This window comes from Morone saxatilis, unplaced genomic scaffold (assembly GCF_004916995.1).
Source record: "Morone saxatilis isolate NCDOM2014 unplaced genomic scaffold, NCSU_SB_2.0 Contig17, whole genome shotgun sequence".
Classification (NCBI taxonomy): Eukaryota; Metazoa; Chordata; class Actinopteri; family Moronidae; genus Morone; species Morone saxatilis.
This window is the reverse complement of record NW_023339729.1, coordinates 2604005-2625974: the sequence shown is the minus strand read 5'-3', so window position 1 is coordinate 2625974 and position 21970 is coordinate 2604005. Positions and strand designations below refer to the sequence as shown.

The 21970-nt window shown below is 38.4% G+C and overlaps 1 protein-coding gene across 1 annotated transcript in view; it reads left to right on the top strand.

Annotated features, from left to right (window-relative positions):
- Positions 1–21266, top strand: part of sorcs3 (sortilin related VPS10 domain containing receptor 3) — a 219956-nt gene extending 198690 nt beyond the window's left edge. The window contains exons 22-29 of the mRNA XM_035659531.1: positions 2357–2490; positions 4464–4587; positions 5105–5217; positions 13700–13831; positions 14895–14994; positions 16666–16771; positions 17564–17724; positions 20565–21266. Of these exons, the coding sequence (XP_035515424.1) occupies positions 2357–2490; positions 4464–4587; positions 5105–5217; positions 13700–13831; positions 14895–14994; positions 16666–16771; positions 17564–17724; positions 20565–20623 (929 nt within the window). The 3' untranslated portion in view covers positions 20624–21266. The remainder of the gene's footprint in view (positions 1–2356; positions 2491–4463; positions 4588–5104; positions 5218–13699; positions 13832–14894; positions 14995–16665; positions 16772–17563; positions 17725–20564) is intronic.
- Positions 21267–21970: the final 704 nt, after the last annotated feature.

The following is a 21970-nucleotide window of genomic DNA, read 5'->3' as shown; positions in this document are numbered from 1 at the left end:
GTCAACGTATTTTCACTTTTACCTTAGTAACAGACCCGCCACTTTATTCTGTCAGAAAATCATTTGATCATCTGTGATTTGAAATTACTCAAGTCAACTTTTTTGTGATCAGTTCCAGGGGATGAATTTGCTGTTTGGCAGGCATATAAATCAAATGTAATTTGGCAGATAGACTGAAATAACTATGATGTCTCCCAAAAACTTAAGTTTATATTATTCCCAAATAGAATATTTGCAAGACAAAATTACTTATCCCCATTCAAGTTAACGGAGTGTGGTGGGATGCATTCATCCGGGTCATTTCTTTGCAGGGGATGTGGTTTTTTTGCCGTCATGCAGCCACTGAGCAGATTTCATAGGAATAACGGTTGCACCTCCAACGCTGTATCAAGTTCTCTTTATACATCCGTGGTGCATACGTTTTCTAGCTTCAGGGTTTACTTCCTTGTTATGCAACCCACTGGGCTCATAGACTTCACATTGCGATTTCACTGTTCTTGGTTCATGGGCTGTTTTACAAATAAACAACCTCCATGGACCAAAAATAAATACTAAAAAGAGTCATAATTGGCATTGCAGTTGGAAGTGTCCTGTCAACAGTTTTACAGACGTCTCCTTTGTAATGATGGTCTATGAGGAAAATGCCTTTTTGCTGCAATACCGTGAGTGGCCACTGGGGAAAATTGGAAGAAAAAACAATTGTAGCTTTGTAGGAAGGACCAATAATCTCAGCCTCATCTCCCTACAGCTAGCTAGTAGCTATAATGGTGACAGAAAAGCACCCACAAAAATGGCTTGACATGTGGATGAGATCCAGACAGCTATAGGTTACAGGATGCCTTTAGTCAACTTACAGAAATAACAGCAAACTCTTTCATTGTTTGTTGTGAAAAATGTTAATTGCTACTAGCTCCCACAGCTTCTGCGTTGACTGAGAATGACGTTGGTGGGATGGATACGTCACTTAACTGATTGTTCAGAGCAAAATGAAAACAAAATACCCCTACTCCAAACACAAAATGACTACCATGTATTATGTCATATTATCTGAATTGTAAAAATTATTGCCAATGAACATAATTTAGACCAAACATATTTGGGACCAATTAGTAGTTTATAAATATAATTTTTATGAGACAGCATTTGAGTTTGACCCCCCTCTCTGACCCAATTAAAGTGTAATTAACAATATGTATTTTGTGGTAATGGTAAACAAAACAGTTCAAGTTGATCAGTTTGTCAAACCAAAATGTGCTTAAATGTGCACTGAATTTAAAAACCTTGTTTCACCCTGAGAAAGCAATGGCTGCTTTCATTTGTCCAAAAACAAAAAAAATGTGAGAAAAAGTTCCATTTGAGGATTACTTTCTCTGCAATATATGAGATATAAGATAAAAAACATACTGCCATTGTTACTTATAATAATTGTACTGTCACAACAAAGTGGAATCTCAGACAAAGAAAAGTCACACGATCATACAGGATAACATTTTTCTTTTTCTTTTCATCTCCTGCCATCACAACATGCACATTGTTAAAATGTCTCAGAATACAGTATGTCTTACCTATTTGGCAATGTCAGTATCTCTGCCAGGCTCAGACAGTCTAATTGGGAAAGTCTGTCTGACTCACTTTGCATTTATTGTGGTATGAAAATCAGGCTCCGAAGTGAAGAACAATTCCATCACAGTACAATTTAATGTTTGTTACCACGTTTTATTTCTGTATCCGCTCTTATCCACTTTTAAATGATATAAAAAGCCCCCAGCTGTCTAATTTGTCCAGCAATAATAATTTTTCACAGTGAATGTGACACTGACTGTCACATTTAGTGAAGCCCAAAATACAGTAAGTGTCCGTACATTTGACAATTCTGAAAGAATTTTCATCCATCATTTCATATTAATGCACAGCTGGGAACAATCTGGGAACAATATGAGAAAATCATTTCTGGGAGTTTATGCTTTATTTGTTTCCAAAATGTTTGCATCCATCCAGCTATCCATTTTTCATATTCACTTATTCTGTTTAGGTTATGGAGGGGGGGTCCTATTCTAGAATGTGCTAGATGCAGGGAAACATCATGGACAGGTCGGCAGTTTATCACAGGGCTGACTCACTTTCAAACCTTTGGACTATTTATCATTTCACCTGAGGACTTTGAGGACTGTGGGAGAAAGCCTGAGCACAGGAAACATACAGTGTTGGTGTTTTTGAGTATTTGTCTCCCTCAAACAAGCTTCACACCCCTTGCCAATTGGCTTTTTCCTAAATGAATCAAAAGCATGCACAAATCAAGTGGGCCTCATTATGTTGATATCATGATATCAACTCCTCTGTGATGTTTCGTCCATAGGTCCAGTGGAGCATGTCCAGCTTCTCGCTCCCTTCGTGGTCATAAGGAACAAGGAGGTGAACATCACAGCGGTGGTCTTACCCAGCCACTCACGGACTGTCACTTACTTCTGGTGGCTAGGCAACAATACTGAGGTAACTCCTCCAGGACAAGGCTCATGAATACGCAGTTCAGTCTTTCTGTTGCATGCTACTGTGTGTTGGCTTTTATCTGTGTAATTTAAATGTATATTCTGTATAAAAGCAAATCATTTACATAAATTTTTTTAATACAGAAATTTACAGTATGCGCCTGAGAAGTGTATCTAACTTTGAGAACATACAGCAAGATCTCTAGTACAGTGGTTCCCAACCTTTTTCCTTCAGGGACCCCCTTTTATCTTTGAGACCCACAACTGTCACATTTTATAGATATTTCACACTATATTCAATGCATAACAATAACAGTACAGTACAAATAGTGAACACAACTGCAGGAAGTTTGAAGTTCCGTGAAAACTGGGTCAAAATGAGTTTTCTAAATTTTAGGAACTTTTACGCAGTTCTATAGTTGTATTCATGTATTTTTTTAACAATCATGCATGCTATTTAAATGATCTAACATTACATTTTATTTTCATTTTCTTAAGAAATTAACTAAATTGCTGAGATATAGGCCTACTGTGTATATTTTAAAATTTTCTTACACCCCTAAAAATCAAGGAGGCCTCGCGACCCCCCAGGTTGGGAACCACTGCTCTAGTACAGCATTCTTTATTAAAGAAATCTTTTTTATCTTGTAGGGTGTGCATCTCGATTACTGAGGCCACTTGGCAATGCATCGACTTACTTATTGTTTAGGCATTGAGATCATAACCGATGATCTGATACATTAGAGATACATTTGGCGCTACTAGCAATATAATACTGCAGGTGCAGTGCGAGACGACACAATTTGATTCAACATGATGCGATGCAAAACAATATGATGCTATGCAGTTCAGTATGGTACTGGTACTCTGGTTTCCCCCCTCCATCAAAACATGTATTAGGTTAATTCTCCAGTCAGTGCCCTTGACCAAGGCACTGGTTCAGATCTGGAGTTGGTCCCTGGGTGCCGCACAGTGGCTACCCACTGCTCCTAGTACTTAAATGCAGAGAATTTATTTTCCTATGGGGATCAGTAAATTATTACTTAACCCATGTTATACCGATACAAAAATGTATCCAATGCATCCCAAGTACATCGCAAATTATATACGAGGAACTTTTTTTAAACGTGGCGGTTGCATCTTGGACTTTAATGCAAGTGCACCCATGTGAATCAGTGAAGCTTACAATCCCTACTATATAGATTTCATCAGGGTGGTGTGCGAGGTTGTATCCAGTTTGCTTCAGTCGGTCATGTGACTTCTAGAACACTGTACACTTTCAACCTAATACTTCTATGTTTTTCATCATGACTAAAGGTGCTTTCGAGCTGCGAGTGGTCTTTGCTACCAGCCTGTACACCACAGGCTGCTGCTACCCACCTAGTATGAGCTAATCATGCAGCTAAATAGAGCGTATGGTAGCTTAAAAAAGAGGAAATGGTTGGCACAACCAATATGGCAAGTTTTTCTAACTACTTTCAAGAAGTTGTTTATTGTGCCAGAGTGGATAATCCAACTGAAGCTGATTTTGCTCCCGCACTGTTCTCTTAATTAACTGTTTTTGTGTAGTTCACCTGTAAAATCAGCTCCTTGTTTCCATCACTGTGGCTTCTGTTGTTGCCATGGTTATGAGCAAGTTGAAATATGATCAACTCTGAAAACACATTCCTGAGAGCGGCAGCCGGCCTCCCTCTTCTTGCCACTGCCGCCAACCTGAAAACAGTGGAGGCGTTGCCGGCTACCCCTCGTTGCCTTAATTTCTTATTGCTCCCAAACACGTCAATGTTTTTGATAATCTATACAGTAAGTCACACCACTGTTGTATGAGTAAACCAGACTCAGCGTTGGACAACACCCCAATGAAGGCAAGATAGCTGAAAATGCTCTGTGAATGAATCATGGTGTGCTGGAGAAGAGTCGCGCCATGTGATTGAGAACTGCGGCATCATTTAGAAACCATATCTTTTGTGCTTGCAGCCGGTGATAACCTTGGACGGGAGCATCTCTTACACCTTCCCCACTGAGGGAATGCACACCATCACAGTCCAAGTAGCTGCAGCCAACACCATACTGCAGGACACCAAGACCATAGCAGTCAAAGGTCAGTATTTGTTAACTGTGTACTGTTTCCTGAAGTCTGTCCAACTGGCATTTTGTAGTTTTTAATATGTTCAAAAAGTTTTATGAAAATCAGTTAAATACTTCAGAATACATCGTTTTAGTGTCATATTCTGATTCTGCAGTGTGTAATTCTAAGTTTCTAAAATAAAACCGCTCCTACTTGAGTAAAATATATCGCATTACTGTTAGAACCTCTAAAGAATACGTCTTCATTTGAAATGAAACGATCCGGCAGCAAGTATCTGTAAAATGCAATGATTTATTACCAGTGGATGGGTTGGCGTAAAGCAGTGACATTTTCTAATTATCTGGAAGTGCATCTGGTACATTTAGCCAAAGGGAAGTGCAGGGGATATGAGAAACCCTCTTCTTTTCATCAAGTGTTAACTACCTGAAACTGAACTTGAGCAAAATGACAGTTGGCACATCTCCCTGACAATAATGCCCACAGATCCGAGTGAATTAATGGCTGATTCTCCCCATATTCTCCCCAACAGAATTCTTCAAATCTCTACTTTTATCTTTCTCCCCTAATCTGGACGAGTTCAACCCCGACATACCCGAGTGGAGACAGGATGTGGGGAGAGTAATTAAGAAGGCTCTACTCCAAGTGAGTGATTTTCATTTGCGTTGTCCTTCCCACTCTCTTCCTCCCATCCTTCTGTCTTCAGCTCCTTTCCTCCCTGTCTTTTTATCTCCTATTTTCTTTCTCACCCTGCTATTTCTCAATTATTTCCTGTATCCCTATTACCCTTGCTGCCCAGCGCTCTGGGCTCATTGGTGCGGCAATAGAACGCCCTCGGGCCACCCCCACGATTCATCATTAGACAGGTGTGAAGACGCCTTAGCTTTCCTTCTCTCCCAAGACGGCTACATGAGCGCCAATTCGTTAAAAGTCACCAATGAAAGGATCCCAGAAACTTCAAGCACGGGGGCTTGTTAGGGACCTACGAGTGACGATACCTGTCACTGTGTAATGTGCATGTCTGCGTTTGTGTGCGCCTTAGCGTACTTGAATGTAGGAGGGGTGCAAGTGCTCTCAGAGTGTGTGGGAAGCTCACCCATCATTGTTAAGTGCTACTCATCTCCCCATTCACAGCTCATGAATAGCGGGCCACATTTGGTTGTGCTGTGCTCTTGGCCATCTTACCAGCATATTGAGTATCAGAGCTGCAGGTGGGCGCTTTTGGAGGAATATTTAAATGTGTGAAGGGGGATCTTGTGAATAACCGAGATAACCCGAGCACAGGCCCATGCTTTTGAGCCAGTTGAGGTCTCTTTTCCTAGACTGTGATGTCATTTAAAGGACCAGATTGTAGGATTTAGTGGCATCTAGCGGTGAGATTACAGATTGCAATCAATTTAAGGCACTCGACTCAAACAAGCGAAGAGGAGAAACTACGGTGGCTGCGAAACTCTTGAAAAATGTAAAAACCCTATCTAGTGTTTGGTTTGTCTGTTCTGGCCTACTGTTGAAACGTGGCAGTTCAAAATGGCGGACCCACTCCATCTGTTGATAAAAACTGAAACGAAAACACAACAAGTCTTATTTTTGGGTGATTATAAACTAATGAAAACATTATGAATATTAGATTCCATTTCTGCCAATAGATCCTCAAATGTTACACACTGGACCCTTAAAGTGGAAAATTTGCTAAAACTAAAAGATTCAGTTTTTCCATATGATACTTTTTAATTAGAAATATGTTGCTGAAGAACAGAAGTAACAAGTTTCTGCTAAATTTAGACTGAATCAATATTAACAACCCTGTGGACACACTGGTTTTGTTTATGTTTGAACTCACTCGACTGAGGGTGTAAATTTCACTCTTAAATTAATCACCAGGCTTATTGATGCATTCCCGAGCCATTAAAGGCTTATGTACTTCACCAATCACAGAGATTGGCATGGAAACTGTTCTGAGTGTTAGTTCAGTCAAACTCTTTTAGTGTGTGGATGAAATAACGAGCATGTGCCTTAAATTTATATTCTAATAGGGCCTTGTGTTGTAATCACTGACTGCAGAACATTCACTGGTGCCAGGATTTTCTGAAAAACTGCCACCTGTTTTATCTGCGCAAGTGTTTTTTTTTTGTATGACAATATGTTACCATTTGTCTTGGGGCTGCGTTGTTCACATTATTGCAGAAGACAGGAATATGTTTCAAGTCAATTTAATTAATCTTCTGCATACTTTGCATGGTTTTCATCACAGGCTAAAGTGTTTATTGATGCATGCAAAATACCCCAAATCTGCAATCAATAAAATCACCATAAAGCTCAATATAAACTAAAGTAGTGTCCTAACCCAGTGGTTCTCTTTTAGAGTTGAATAATCATGTTGGTGACCCCCCCACGTCCCATGTATAACACATAAAAGCTATAACTCACACAGAAAGACCATTGCACTGCCCACAGACAGAACAACTGAGATCCTAGATTTATTGAAATAACGTTCACAGTCAAATCTCAGTTAAATCCACTTTTATATGTACTATTCCAATTCATGTTTCCTTACATGATATATGGTGTAGTTAGTCCAATCAAGCGAATACATTCAAATATTAAAGTCTTTTTAGTTCAGATTCCCTCCTTTGTGTTCACCTGACAACCTTTTCTTGCTGAGATGCAGTGGAGTGACAGTAACACGAAGAGCTTTAGATAAACTGTGGAATGTATTTTTTAGACAGAACAGGGTTCTCTCTGGGTTTTGTCCCCCATCAGTTACATTGAAATTGATTCTGCAATGAATCTCTTCAGGGCTAGTACAATATGGAGGAATGATTGCAGCAAGCAGGACCTGCTGTTTACATGAGCACCTGAATATTGTTTTAAGACAGACTTGAACATTTGTGAATCCTTTAATGAAAATCCCAAAAGTATTAGTTACTAATTAATACGTCCTGTACAACATGTACAGAGAAGGAAAGAAATGAGGGACCAGTAGTAGCCCAAAGCTCATTTATCATGTGCCTTTTCGTGTATTAGCACACGGTGCACTACAGTAACAGCTTGAAAATAATTATACTAAACACTGAATGCTATTGTGAGGAATGCCAAGTTTCCTTGACTGAAAAGAAACGCTGTCTGGTTCAACTACTTTTCGCCTCCATTACATCATAGTCACCACCTACACTTGACTGTGTTCTCGGCACAGACTTCTATCTTCTTTGTTTTGTAGCCGTAACAGGAGAAACCCTAATGTACAAGGATCAAGAATTTGTGAATTTATTCAAAATGAAAGAAAACAAGAATCTTAATTCTGAATCGTGTTTTCCCCTCACACCTACTTTGCCCATTAGTGGATATTGACAATGGCTATTTTATAGGGAGAACCCCAGTGTACTTAAAGGTCCAGTGTGTGGGATTTAGTGCCATCTAGCAGTGTAGTTTCAAATTGCAACTCACTCACTTCACCCTCCATTTCTCAAGGGAGAAACTGCAGTGGACGTGAGATGCGCCCCATCTAGAGTGTTTGGTCTGTCCCTTCTGGCCTACTGTAGAACCATGGAGGTTCAACATTCATCCACGGAAGGCACCCTGTGCCATCTGTAGATGTAAAAGGCTCATTGTAATGTGACAAAAATAAAAAAAACAGTTTTTTATTTTCAGGTGATTATATACTACAAAAACATACCTTTCTGCCAATAGATCCTCCTAAATGTTACACACTGGACCTCTAAATTGGAGGTACATGCACATGAATACATGAGTTTTAGTGCCACAATAAACAATAGAGGACATTAGGGCCACATTATTGATTTAATTATACATAATTTAATTCAATTTAATTTAATGATTTAAATGACTAATGTAAAATATCAGACAGAAGGAAATTATGCATACAGTGCTCATTACTCAGAAGCATATTATGCTTATGCAGCTTGTGGTGGTGCAGTGGGGGAGACAGGCAATTGTTCTAGAGGTGCCATGGCTTCCCCTGGCTCCCTTTGGCTCCCCCTTGGAGGCGCCACTGCTACAAGTCATCATAGAACTGGGGTTACAGTATGTAAGCATCCTTACAGAGTCTCCCTTAAAGTGAAGTATTAAAATGGAACAGTGGGTGAAAACGGTGACAGTTCCAATGTGTTTCTTTTATTACATTACACTTGCGGATAGTGGCTGATGTGTCACTTTTGTTTGTATTCATCTTCTCACATTATCCTGTTAGAGTTTGAAATCAGCCACTACCCATATGAAAGGGCTCTAGATCTGTTTAGGAAGCCGGAGCTGACACAAAGTTAATTTCCAGACAGACATATTGTCCAAGCGGTGACAGGATAGGTTATTTTTCCCTATTTTGTTATGGTTGAGAACTGCTTGAGACAGGGGGCCGGTCCACAACTGATGGCTTCCCAACATAGTAAACAACTCCCCAACAATAAAACAGGAGATGAGAGAGGGAACAACTTGCAATTAAAGTCAAGGTCCATTTAACTGAGGTGCCGTGCCGTGTAGCCCTCTTGCTAAATCTTTCAAGTCATGACTTTGCACTCTTCACCTAGGCTCATTTCGATGCCATTGCCTCTCCTGGTCGTGAATGCACATTCAGTAATGGAGGTTATTTAATTCCACTCTGTCTATCTTCAGCTGCCTCCCTCTCATATTCCCTTAACGTTTATCAGTTCAAACTCACACAGTTTACAATGTTCATACTCCCCCATAGCTTCCCTTGAAGGTTAATGCAAGCCATCAAGCTATCATCTTCTTATTGCTTCCCCAAAGGCACCGGAATACTTTCTCATCCAGCTGATGCTTGGTAAATCATGCACAGTAATGTGATATTTTCATCTTGTTGTTTCAATTCAACAAATGTAGAGTTGATAATTAACTTAGTCTCAGATGACAGGAATGCATACTGGGTTTTGAGAGATTCCCCTCACAGTAAGTGAAACACAATTTGGATTTCAATTAATGTTAGGATTTATGTTATAAACACATAAAACACAGCTAGGGTAAACATTAGCATCGATTTATATGATCAAAGATCAGACGTTAGTACACACTGGACCTTTGACTTTTCAGCCAGTGCCATCATCAGGTCAAAAGTTTTTTTGTCCAATATGTTGATTTATGATCAAATACCTGCAAAAATGATGACATTCCCATCAGCCTCACCTGTAATTTCTGTATGGTGATTTGCTAATTAAATTTGAACTAGAATATAGAGGAAGGACTGCGGTTTGTATGCATAAATACTATGTGCTCTATCTGTTGAGGCGTAATACCTTTCAGTTTGCATGCGGCTTCATTTCTCCCTCGTCCCTTGAGAGCTTATCTTCTTCAAATAGCATTTCTTCAAATAAAAGGTGCAGCAGGTAACCTCGTCTTCGTCTTTTACTGTCTAACTTCTCGTTCGGTTTGCCATCCCAAGCTGATTTTTGTATCCAGTAGTAAATTTGCAGAGCATCAAAAGGGATCACTCTAAAGAAGCCAGCCAGCTTTTTAAACTAATGACTGATTGCAGTGAGAACAAACATGGTCAAAGTGTATTGATTTTTTTTCAGGGGCTATTGCCTCTTCTGTCTTCCCGTTCACTTTATCTCCCCCTCGGCCGCCCCTTCTCTCATTGCAAGTCATGCCCACGGTTATCATTTGTCCACTACTTTGGTACTCAAATAGTGATTTCTGTGCTTGATAATTGATGCGCTTTGGCTATACCCACTCCATTGTCCGCCCAGGCCACTGAGAAAACATAAAAACATCACAGGCTCTAAAATGAAGAGTGATCACCAGCCTTGCCTGTATAAACTGGTTAAGAACTAAAGGCTTAAAAAATGCTTTTCTAGAAACAAAAACAGAAGCATTTGTTTGTCTTCACCTTTTTTATTGAAAGAAAAATAATCTTTTGCCATCCTCGGAAACTGAGATGAAGCCAGAAAACTTTCACCAAATTGTTCTATTTTGTTTGTCTCAAATATAGATGCCTGAAGACTGTCAGGACATTTATATATAGTAATTGTAAACTTCCCATAGGCCACTGTCCTGTGAGAATCATGTTTGTCCAAAAGATAAACTAAACTAAGAAAAATGTGTTTTCAGTTTGTTCATTTGTGGCTGTATTTTCAAGCTAAGTTTATTTAGCAATTGAAAAGGATAATTTTCTAATTGACAAGGAACATTTAAAATCAGAACAGGGTGAAAAGTCACCTTGTTATCACTAAAGCAGAATAATATACAAATATAATTTGTAGGAGAACATGCGGAGCATCTCCAGTCATGGAGCGGTACCCCTTTAGCATCTGTATGAGATACAAAGGGGTGCCAGAAAGTGTTTTGGAAGAGAGGTGATGTAGTATAAATAGCGATAAAAGTCCACATATAGGGAAGAGGTTGGGGTAGATGGTTGGATCAATCAAACTTTAACCCAGGAGACTGCTGTTCATGTCCCGTGTGAAACCAAAATCCAATGTTGACTGTTTTGAAGTTATGTAACATCAGTTAACTGATGTCTAACCAATTAGCTTTGTTGCCTAAATCTAGCTTACCTGTGACTGTTTATCAATGTTAAGCATGTGTTAGAAAGGTTTCCTAGCGAGCCGGTGTGTCTCGTACAGACAATAAAGGGTACCTTGTCTGTTTGTATAAGAAGCCGAGGGGCATGTCAAATGTCTCAATATTGGATGACCTGGGATAATAACGCGTTGAACATTTATATAATACAGTAAAACAAAAGACAGGCAGTCATCTACTTTTGATACCAAAGTCCTGTGTCCTAGATTTACAACCTGTCTCTTATTATGTCAGAAGTTTGATTATTGAAGTCCACCAGCAGCTATATATAACCATAACCAAGTGGATATCACAGGAATATCAAATTGCACAGTTATCTCTACACAGTAAAATGTGCCAGAGTTGCATTCCTGCATCAACTGAGCACTCTTATGGAAGCCCAGTCGGACTGTGCCGTCAGAAATCCACAGGGCCCCAAGACCCAGCCTCGTATCAACAGTGCTTAGGCTAAACTGCCATGGCTGGACCCACTGACTTTATAGGCAGTTTCTGTACATATACAACACTGTCTGACATGTTAAAGAAAAACGTACGATAGTGTTCCCTGCTCTTTTTCAAGAAGTTACACTTGAAAAAGTAGGGTGTTCTTACATTCCTCCACATAAAGGTCGTTATGGATTTGACACTCTGTCCCTTTGTATCTCTCTCTGTGTTGCTATTTGTGTTTCACCCTTTCTTTCCATCTCTCCCCCTCTCCATCTCTCTCCATAGAGAAGAACGGCGGCGGTAGTTGTGAGTGGAAATATTTCCCTGAATGTCAGCGTTCCAGGGTGTTAGTGAGGGCTGATTAAAACACCAATGCACTAGTGAATGTTATGTCTCTTTAAAATTGAATAAGAAAAATCAGTTGGGTATAGAGCGGGTTTATGATTTTGTTCATATTATATTTCAATGTATTTACATCATTTGTTTCAGAGTTTATATCTTAAAAAGGCACACCCCAAAACTCACACTAAAATACTCTTTGCTGTAGTTGTATTGTTATATCAGTTACCTCTAACTATTGTTGTATATAAATTGTTGAAACAAATTAAATGTGTGCAATATCTGAAGTACTGGCAATTCCAATTTGTTCCATTGACTCATTATCTTGTAGTTGCCTTTATATAATTACAAAAATGTATGCATTACAATGCTATATAGCTTATGATTTTTCATTTTTTTTGTTTATTAATCATCACATGCCCAAGTATGCATCTAAATAATTCTTAATGATTCCCCAGAGTATAAAGATTTGATATTAGTCACATAAAACACCCCACAGAAAATGAATTGGCTACCATTTTGATTATCAATTATGAACTGTTTTTATTGTGCATCAGCTGTGTTAACAGATAATGTAATAGTTTGCTTTAGTGAAACAAAACTTGGTGGTAATATTTGTATAAAGAAAATAGATTTAAGTTACTTTATTCAGATAAACCCTGTTCACACATTTTAAATAAGTTGGGAGAAATGCTGCATGAGTTCAACTTCAATTAACTGAATGTAATTGGTACAATTAACTTAATTTACCCAAGTTACCTTAACAATAAATTCTTACCTCTACTCAAATAAAAAAAAAGTCACGCTTAAATTGTTTGAGTTATTAAACATAAATGGTTTAAAGCAATCGGTTTTCTCAAACTGTTTGAGTTAAACTAACTCATCCCGTTTTACAGTGTAGCCAAAGCCATCTTTGACTTGTTGTTGTTTAGTTTGTATTATTTAAGCAGTAACTTAAAATATGTTCATGAAAAATACAAAAACATGCAATTTAAAAAACTTAAATGACATAAATTACACGTATTGGTACAAGAAAAACATTAATGCAACAAAAACTTCTGAGGAGAGTGAATAAATCTGCTACTAGAAGATTCTCACCAATGCCTGTACTGTTGCTGCTTTTCTAGCTTAAGTGCTGAGTGTATACAGCCACTTAGCCTCCAGCAGGGGCTCACAGGCAGGCAATTATATCTTGACTAAGAGTTTGAGTACATAATTAAGTTCTCTCTTAAGACTGAAAAGCAACTTTTCACTGAACATTATATTGAATCCTGCCGTTTTCTCAAAATATAGTATTAATACTTGAATTTTAATGTAAAGCACATGTTGCTCACTTGGAATTAAATGTGCTATATTAATACAATTGTGTAGCCCTGCCTTACTGCAATGCATATATTTAGCATTGGCTGTTTGGTAACAATCATTGTACATAAACTAGCCTGTTTTGTTGGCTGAGAGCTGGTTCAGACAGTAAACGCAAGTTTGTGGCTACACTTACACTGCAACATACTGTATATCCAGGCACCCTTTTGATTATGACGGTGTACTTGAGTCTACGTTCTTCTAGTAAGAAAGTCATTGTCACTCCCTGCTGTGCCAAGCTCTGTGCTTCCATGTAGGAAGGTCAGATACTCGTCACTCCCCAGCAAAGTGCATACATTATATTCACAAAATAATCCATTCCACACGAGCTGGCTGACTGAACCGATGTAACTGTATGATTTTGTGGGAATGTTTTTAACTGACAGAGCTATTTGTAATAATCACTGTCACAGTGTGGTAGCTAATAAAGAATATTTCTGCCTTGTCACAGGTGTCTGACTTCCCAGAGGAGCAGCTCTTGGTAGCCGTGTTCCCCGGAGTTCCAACAGCTGCTGAGCTCTTCCTGTTGCCTCACAAGAACCAATCAGAGGGCAAGAAAAAGAGCGATGACGAACTAGAGCAGGTGGGGGTGACTATGGTTGGATTTTACATCACACATTGTTGAAATCTTATTAAATAGAATGCTCCATGCTCCATATTTGAGGGACGGAGCCCAAACCCAAAAGGGTTGGGGTTATTTTATCCCCAGTTACGGCATATAATTATTCTCCAATTGCCTACATCACAGAACAAATGTTGAGGATGATTCACTCCTGACGCTCCTGATGCGTAAAAAGAGGCAGAAATAGTTGAGGTTGACTCCTTGTGAAAAACTTTATGTCCATAGTCGATAAGATAGTTATCTAGCTTTCTCAAAACACAAGACAACAAGCCCCCAAAAACACCAGTGTGTATAGTGTATAGTATATATACAATTGCCCTCTAAAAAGGGTCTTTCACAGGCTGTAGCGGGCACCATGTTAAAGCCAGAACTTGAAGACCATTGTCATGCATCGTCACAAATGTCATGCTAGAATGTTGGTAATGAGGCTGAATAACATTCCAAAGTTAGGCAAAAATAAACTTTCATGGCCGTTTTCAAAGGGGTCCCTTGACCTCTGACCTCAAGATATCTGAATGAAAATGGATTCTATGGGTACCCACAAGTCTCCCTTTTGCAGACATGCCCACCTCATGCTAATCCCATGTAGTTTGGGGAAAGACACATGCAGTTTTTTGCATGTGGTATAAATGAATTATTTTCGCCTTGTGTATTTGAATATTTCTGTATACTGGGGTCCATTACAGTGTTGGAATTGGGAATGACTGGAAAGCTGAGACACATACTTAATGTCACCCCTGCATAAGTCATTGCCCCCCTTGTGACACCCCAGTCAAAAAAGTCCCTGACAGACACACAGAAGAGACCCATTAAATGGTGATACTTCCTCAGTAAAATAACTTTTGCTAAATTAATTTGCAGGTCCAGTGAGAGAGACTTAGTGCACATGACAAGTTATTTAAAAGTCTAAACAATTCTGTGATTTTGAGAAAACATTCGGGGCTGGAGCCCATACTATACATAAAAAATTATGACTGCAACTTCTATTAGAATGTAAAACACCATGTTGTATGTGTTTTAACAGGTATCGGATATAATTGTAAGTGCACTGAACCAAAATTTGGTGGAATTCGAGCTGAAGCCTGGCGTGCGGGTGATTGTGTACAACACACAGTTAACACTGGGTAAGAAACATTAATTTCCACTGCTTTCAATACTGCCATTAAGTTATCAACCATAATATTAACTTGCAGGGGTAATTTAATTATGCCATAGCATTTTCTATTTTTCATTGAGAAGTGCCAAGAAATAGAACTGTAATAACCATGTTTCAACAACACAAATTTTTCTTTGGTCTGCCAATTAAAATTCCTGTCAGTCTACCTCCATACCAGGAAAAAAGAACACTGGGGAGTATGGGCGGGGTTTGATTTTAAGTGGAGCTCCTTGAGACTAGGGATCTTTTATGCCTGCCATCAAAAGCTGAACATCTGTTCTATTTCTTTTATAGCCATCCAACCACAAAATGAGTGTTACACTGAGTATAATTATGTTGATTATTTAGTCCTTGAGAAAGAACACTGTACAATTTAAGGGCAGGGGCAGAATTCAGAACTGAAGAGTCAACGACACTGTTCGGTTCTTATCTGTTGGAAAAGGGGAGGGTTGGTTGACAATTGAGAAATTTAAAATGCACTCCTGCCAAAAAACAAATTGCTGTTATAAGTATCAAATCGATGCTGAATTCATGGAGGCAGATTGATTGTAAATAACGCGCCTGGTCTGGAAAACTCTACTTTTTTTTATTGGCTTAGTCCTTGGTACTTGTGTCCCACTGCTGGACAGATCTTACATTGTATTCATTGCTTGGCTGGTTTCATTAGGCGCACAGTCTCTGGAGGCACAGAGCCACGAGTTGTCTGTAGCTCAAAGTGCCAGGTATTAACAGCCTGGCATGTGCTGCTCTGTGACAGTCTGTGGTGTTTTGCGCTCTGATGACATTGGAGGTGTACCCAGCTGGATCCCTCTTTATATTTCACCTCCCAAGAAAAGGTCTAAAAAGCCTTCAAGCTGCTTGAGAAAGGTCAGCAGCATACGCGCCGCCGTCTCTGATATGAAGGGCTTTAGGAGTAGTACAGCAACACTGGAAACTGATAAATAATAAGAGGAGTTTAAGGTGGACGCCATATGAGCAAAAGCATGTGCTGTGACATTAATCATAGTAATTGCTTGTTTGGTTGGGTTCTCGTTTGAGATAAATGTAAGTGCATTTAACCATTTCCAATCCACCTGAGATGTCTGAATTACCTGCTGCTGTCACCTCCTTTGCCCAGCAATAGAAAGAGCAATTTCACGCTACCACAACTTATGACATTTGAGATATTAAAAAATAAGGGCATCATCTCATAATGCACATTGTTGTGTATCTATACAGTGCTCATAATCAGCAGTGGGATGCATTTGATGGCTTTTTATATCATTTCAGAAGCAGAGCTGATGTGAATGTGCAGTCAGGGAAATAAGAAAAACTGCAATTTGTATGTTGACAGAAACCAGTGAAAAAGAAATGTTTTAAACAATGTCAAATCTTCCTTTGTAGATAAAAACTGCTTATTCTAAAGTAGCAAAAAGACAACAATTTTTATTTTCTTCTTTTCTATTATACACTAGATCCTCCTAAATGTATGTTACACACTGGACCTTTAAGTTTACTTATTATCCGGGACTCTTTATATGAATTTACATCAGTGTATAAATGTATCAGATTTACCCAAATGGCTCGTGTGGGCAGGTTCAAACATTAAAGCACATGTAACAACAATAGAATCTCGCCTGCCTCTGTCCTGCTCCCACAGCACCCTTGGTGGACTCCAACCCCAGACACAGCAGCTCAGCCATGCTAATGCTCCTATCAGTTGTGTTCCTGGGCCTTGCAGTGTTCCTCATCTACAAATTCAAGAGGTACAAATCTTTGTGATTACTTCCACCTGCTGCACATACAGCACGATCATATAGAACCCTAGTATATATCTATTACCATGTTATCCATTATTGATGATACCAGATGAGCACAGTCTGAACCGATCAATCACAGTCCTGTTTGGAAATCTCATTTGACAAGTCCCTGCCGAGGTTGCAGACAAACTTCTAGCAGGATTCCAATGCATGAGGCATACGCACCAATCAGTGATAAAATGCAGAGAAAACTGCCATTAAATGGTTTAATATGCAGTTGCTGTGCCTTGGCTGTTATTTGCTGAATAAATTATTCATAGTCAAAATGATTCTCTTGAAAAGTCGGAGGGAAATGGGAAAGCTGTCATTAATTATGGATGTGAATTTTTTCCCATTAGTCTAAAGAGGATGCATTTTTCAAGAAATCTCACAGTTGACAAAACAGAGCAATTAATAACCAAAATTAATAGTAATTGGAAATTAATTGGATAGTGACTAAATAAAGATGTATATTATGTGTTATAAATGCAGATGGGAAAATATACCAATGTTACTGTAATTTGCCATTAAATTAGTTACTGGGGTAGAATTAAAGACAAAACAACAGGCTGAAGTTGGCATGCCCATAGCACAAGGTTTTTCTTTGAGGTTAGCAGAGGTTGTTAAAAAAGGTTTATCTTAAAGTTACATCTTTCACAGTTGGAAAAATAATGACTTGTGACAAAAAACAATGTTCCACAGAGATGGTGTTCCAGCGTTGTTCTGAGGCTTGTTCTACTTTTTTTCCAAATCATTTAGAAAAATACCCTGGATCAACATATACGCAGAGGTGAACCAGGAGAAGGAGCAGGAGATGATCGGCTCGGTGGGCCAGGGTGAAACCACGCCTAAAATCACTCTGAGTGAGTTCTCCACATCCAAAGAACTCATGGAGAAGGAACTGGACGCCAGAGTCAAAAGTAAGTGAAGAGCTTTCGTATAGCGGTTAAATGATGAATCAGTCAAAATCTTTACTTGCTGACATCACTGATAACAGACATTTTCACAGCATGGATATTCCATGTCAAAATGGCAGGGTAGGGTAGGGTAAACACGGGTTTTACAAATGATACTTATGGTTCTGTTCCATTCAGGTTAAACAGAGTCAGGGTGCTGCTATTGTATGTTGGCTCACTCTGCTACACTAAATGGAACAGAGCCCTAATTAGTATCATTGGTAAAACCTGTGTTTATCCTACTATTTCATGTCAAAATGGCTGCTGAGAAAAAGGTCCATTGTAAAAACAGTTCCTTAAAAGGGATTTTGGTCTCCTGATCTGAGACAGCATTTGTTTCTTTGGTTTTGGAGACGGTTTTGGAATAAAAGTCAACATGGTAATACACAGAATAAATGTGTGCAGATTAACCCTCCCAGGCATACTTTAGCTATTGAATTTGAATTATTTTTTAAAGAGAGAATTGGCAACTTAATCTCCTCTTAGCATTTTTAATTATTCAGACAGAGGAAAGCAGAGGGAGCTGCAGAGCACAGACAGTCCTGGAAGGGTTTTAACATAGTAAAGAATAGATTCCAGCAAGCCTTGCAGCACAGAGAACAATGAATAATTAATAAAACCAACATGTTAAAGCATGGGGCCTCAGGATCGGATAGTCCAGCAGGAGCACAGAGGCAATGGCCTTAATCACTTGACTATTGGGTCAGACTATGACTTGTTTAAAAATAATATTTCAATCTAGCACGAACAACAGCAAATTTGCCAAGCCCTGCTCACTCTGACCTTATATGATGCACAGAGTCTGTATGGCAGCTTCAGCACCAGGAAGCAGTGCAGGTAATTTGGCAAGTGCAGTTCCTGGATTTATTTGGCCCCAAGATAGTTTATAGGACAGATGAAGCTCCTGTAGTGCGCCAATTTGGAGAGCTAGCTGATTCTGAACTAGGTGTTAGAATTCTGAATAAGTGTAGAGCCTTCTGTATTCTGCTTAATTTCTGCTTAAAATGTATTTTTATTCAGCTCAATGTCCAATGTTGTATTTTGCATACAACATGTACTCCTCCACAGAATAGATTCGGTCCTTTGTAAAACTCCTGTAGCAGCATGACTCAATGGTGGTTGTGGCTCATACTGAACAGAAAAATGTCAAAATAAATGCCTACCAGAGTGCTATACTAAGAAGAAAAAAAATACTGTACACTAACATCATTTAAAATTACAATTATATAGTTGTAATAATACACATTCGATAGAATAGAATAAATACAATCACGTAATTGCATCAAGAAATGCGTTCTCTCAATTTTAAAGGAAAATGACAAAATTAAAAAATGGACAAAGAAGAGAAAGATCTCTGTGAGGGTTGAACTGTTCCACAGTCAGGAGGGAACAGTGATACAAATTTGTTATTTTCCTCCAAAAATAAAAAAAAAAGGCACCCTATGGAGTTTTTGATCATTAGTAGTGCATAGGGCTGTGTATTGGCATTAATCTGGTGATACAATACGTATCACGATACAAGGGTTACGAATAAATATATTGTGATACATCACAAGACACGATACGATTGTGTTACGATTCAAATCGGTGACATGAAAACTTAATTGTGATATCAGTCATGGTAACAAATTGCAGTTTATCTTCACAAAAGGTTTTGCACATTTTATATCCAAATGCGAAAATAAAAAAGAGATTCTTTAATTTGATTAAGAAAATATATAAAAATATATATTTTTGCCTGAGAACATTTTTTTTTCAGTAATAATTTGCCTTACACCTCATTTTGTAAAAAAAAAAAAAGATCCTGAAAAAATAAATTTTTCAGTATTGTTAATTGTATTACATCAAGAGTCGGGTGTTGCATTACCTTCCTAATTGTGATATATTGTGATACTGTAAGCAATACGATATATTTGTTTAGTAAGTTAAGTTAATGAGATCTAGATTTTGCATTTATCACAGTCCCTGTGACATCATCAGGGTTATTTTTTGCGACTTTAGAAAAACTCATCCAGAGCCACAGAAGGCATAATGTATGGTTATAAAAGTCGGGACCCCCAATAGGGGTCGCCAGAGCTTCATGGGGGGTCGCGAAGCCTTCTCAAATTAAACATTTTCAGATCTAAACTTTGAAGACGTGTTTATAGTTTAGTTATAGTTTTAAAAAAACCTAATACAGACAGAGAATTGTGTAAAAAGTTTCTGACTGATGAAATATTCGCAGGAAATAATCTGCAGTGGATATAATATGAAATATTCATAAAACGTGTTACTTTGTGATGGGTCATCGATTTAATTAATGATAAAAAAAGGGGTCCCTTAAAGAAAAAGGTTAGGAACCAGTGGGCTAAGTAATACTCTTGACCAATAAACTGACCTTTATGGTGCCCTTTAATTTGTGCATTGATTGTTGAGCTCAGCAGTGCACAGTCTCAGTGAGCGGACAGTCATTCAAATATGCACTGTGGTGCTTTATATCAATAGCTTCTCTCAGTAACATACAACAAAGAAATAATACATTTAAAAGCTTTAATGTTGTGTTAAAATTCTGTCTGTGCCCGTTCATTAATGTAAGAGTATCATAATCAAAAAGACAAATTTTCATAATGGGTCATTTTCAAATTTTCATGCTACTTAACAGTCCCAGAGCCTTTGATTAAACAACGCATTGGAATTTCAGTAATTACCACGAGGTAATGTCAAAGAAGTTATTTGTTTTACAGGCAATGAAGCACCAACGTCGAACTAACTATCTTTGTTCTTGGCTTGTTTTTCTTCTTCTATTTAATTTTTTTCTGCTTTAGGGGGAGTCGGAAATGCCTGCGAGAGCACAAGGGAGATTCCAAACTGTACTAGCGTGTAAAGCAGGAGAGCAGCGACGGTTCGTGTACAGAGCGAAGTATCACAGTGTCGGGGGTTCTCTTTTTCTGTTTTGTAATTCTCAACACAACTGATGTTAATAGTTTTCTAAGGGACCTCATTTATACAGACTTGCACGGATGCCTCGTTCAACAACATCCATGCAGAAAATGTCAATTTACTCAACAAGATCATTGTAATTACTGGCAAAACTTATCAGTTTTGTGGATGTACGTATAAGCTACATAACGTCATTCATTTGCAGAGTGAAATATCTTTCGTCAGAACCTATGAAGAGTTATGTAAATTTCCTAAGGAGTTTGCTTTGAAAATCATTTCTGCCTATATATAGACTATAATGTCTGAGTCTTCAATCAAACAGGGAATATTATTGAAATGTACAATATTATCATCTGTTCCGTTAAATGTATATATTATTACTTTCTACATGCTCGTAGTCTGAGTACCAAGGCGACGACAGAAGATCTGACATTGGTCTGTTTTTTGAAAGTGTGTTTAAAAAGTCAAACATTACTTAAAGAAATCAACATTTGTTTTGCTTAGGTCCTTGACTTGTGCATGTTCTTATTGGGGACACAATTTCTGTGTTGTAGATAAGCAAGTGTTGTAAATAGTGTTTTTCTAATCATTCATCAGAAAAGCCCAAGCGATTTTCTGTTTTTGCTCTCATTTTCTTCAGCTACCGTTGGGCGATATTGTAAAATCTGTTAATGCAGGTAGAATTGGTATATTACAGATTTTCCTTCCCTCCATTTCCCTGGAAATGAAATGAAAAGGATCCACATGAACATGACCATGTTCAATATATTTATATTTTCATTAGATGTATACAATAGATATTCAGACCTTTTTACAACAATCTAAACTGTATTTACCATTGGTATCATTGCATTCATTACAGTCTGCTTCTAAGACAATGGCTCTGATAGTTAAGATTTGGCCCAGAACCAAAGCTGAATCAGTTATTATGGATAGTTATTGTGGCTACCAGTGATCAAATTCACACGTTGGGAGAAACATTAGGAGACATTCATTCCAAAATAGAAAATGTGATAGTATAGGTCGTGTACATCTTCTAAAATACCAGGAGGCTTACGGTTGGGAGCTGGATTCAGTTCCTGTTTGGCAAAATACCTAAATTTGCTGGATAAAGCTCTGATTAAACCTTTTTACCATTATCCCTCTTCCTCCCTCTCTTTAGTCAGTGTCAGTCAATTGACAATATCGAAATATCTCAAGAACTATGTACAGACAATCTGGTTCATTCATGTTCTACTCAAGATGAGTTGTAAAACCTTTGGTGACCCTTTAAAGGCATACTGAAGAGAAA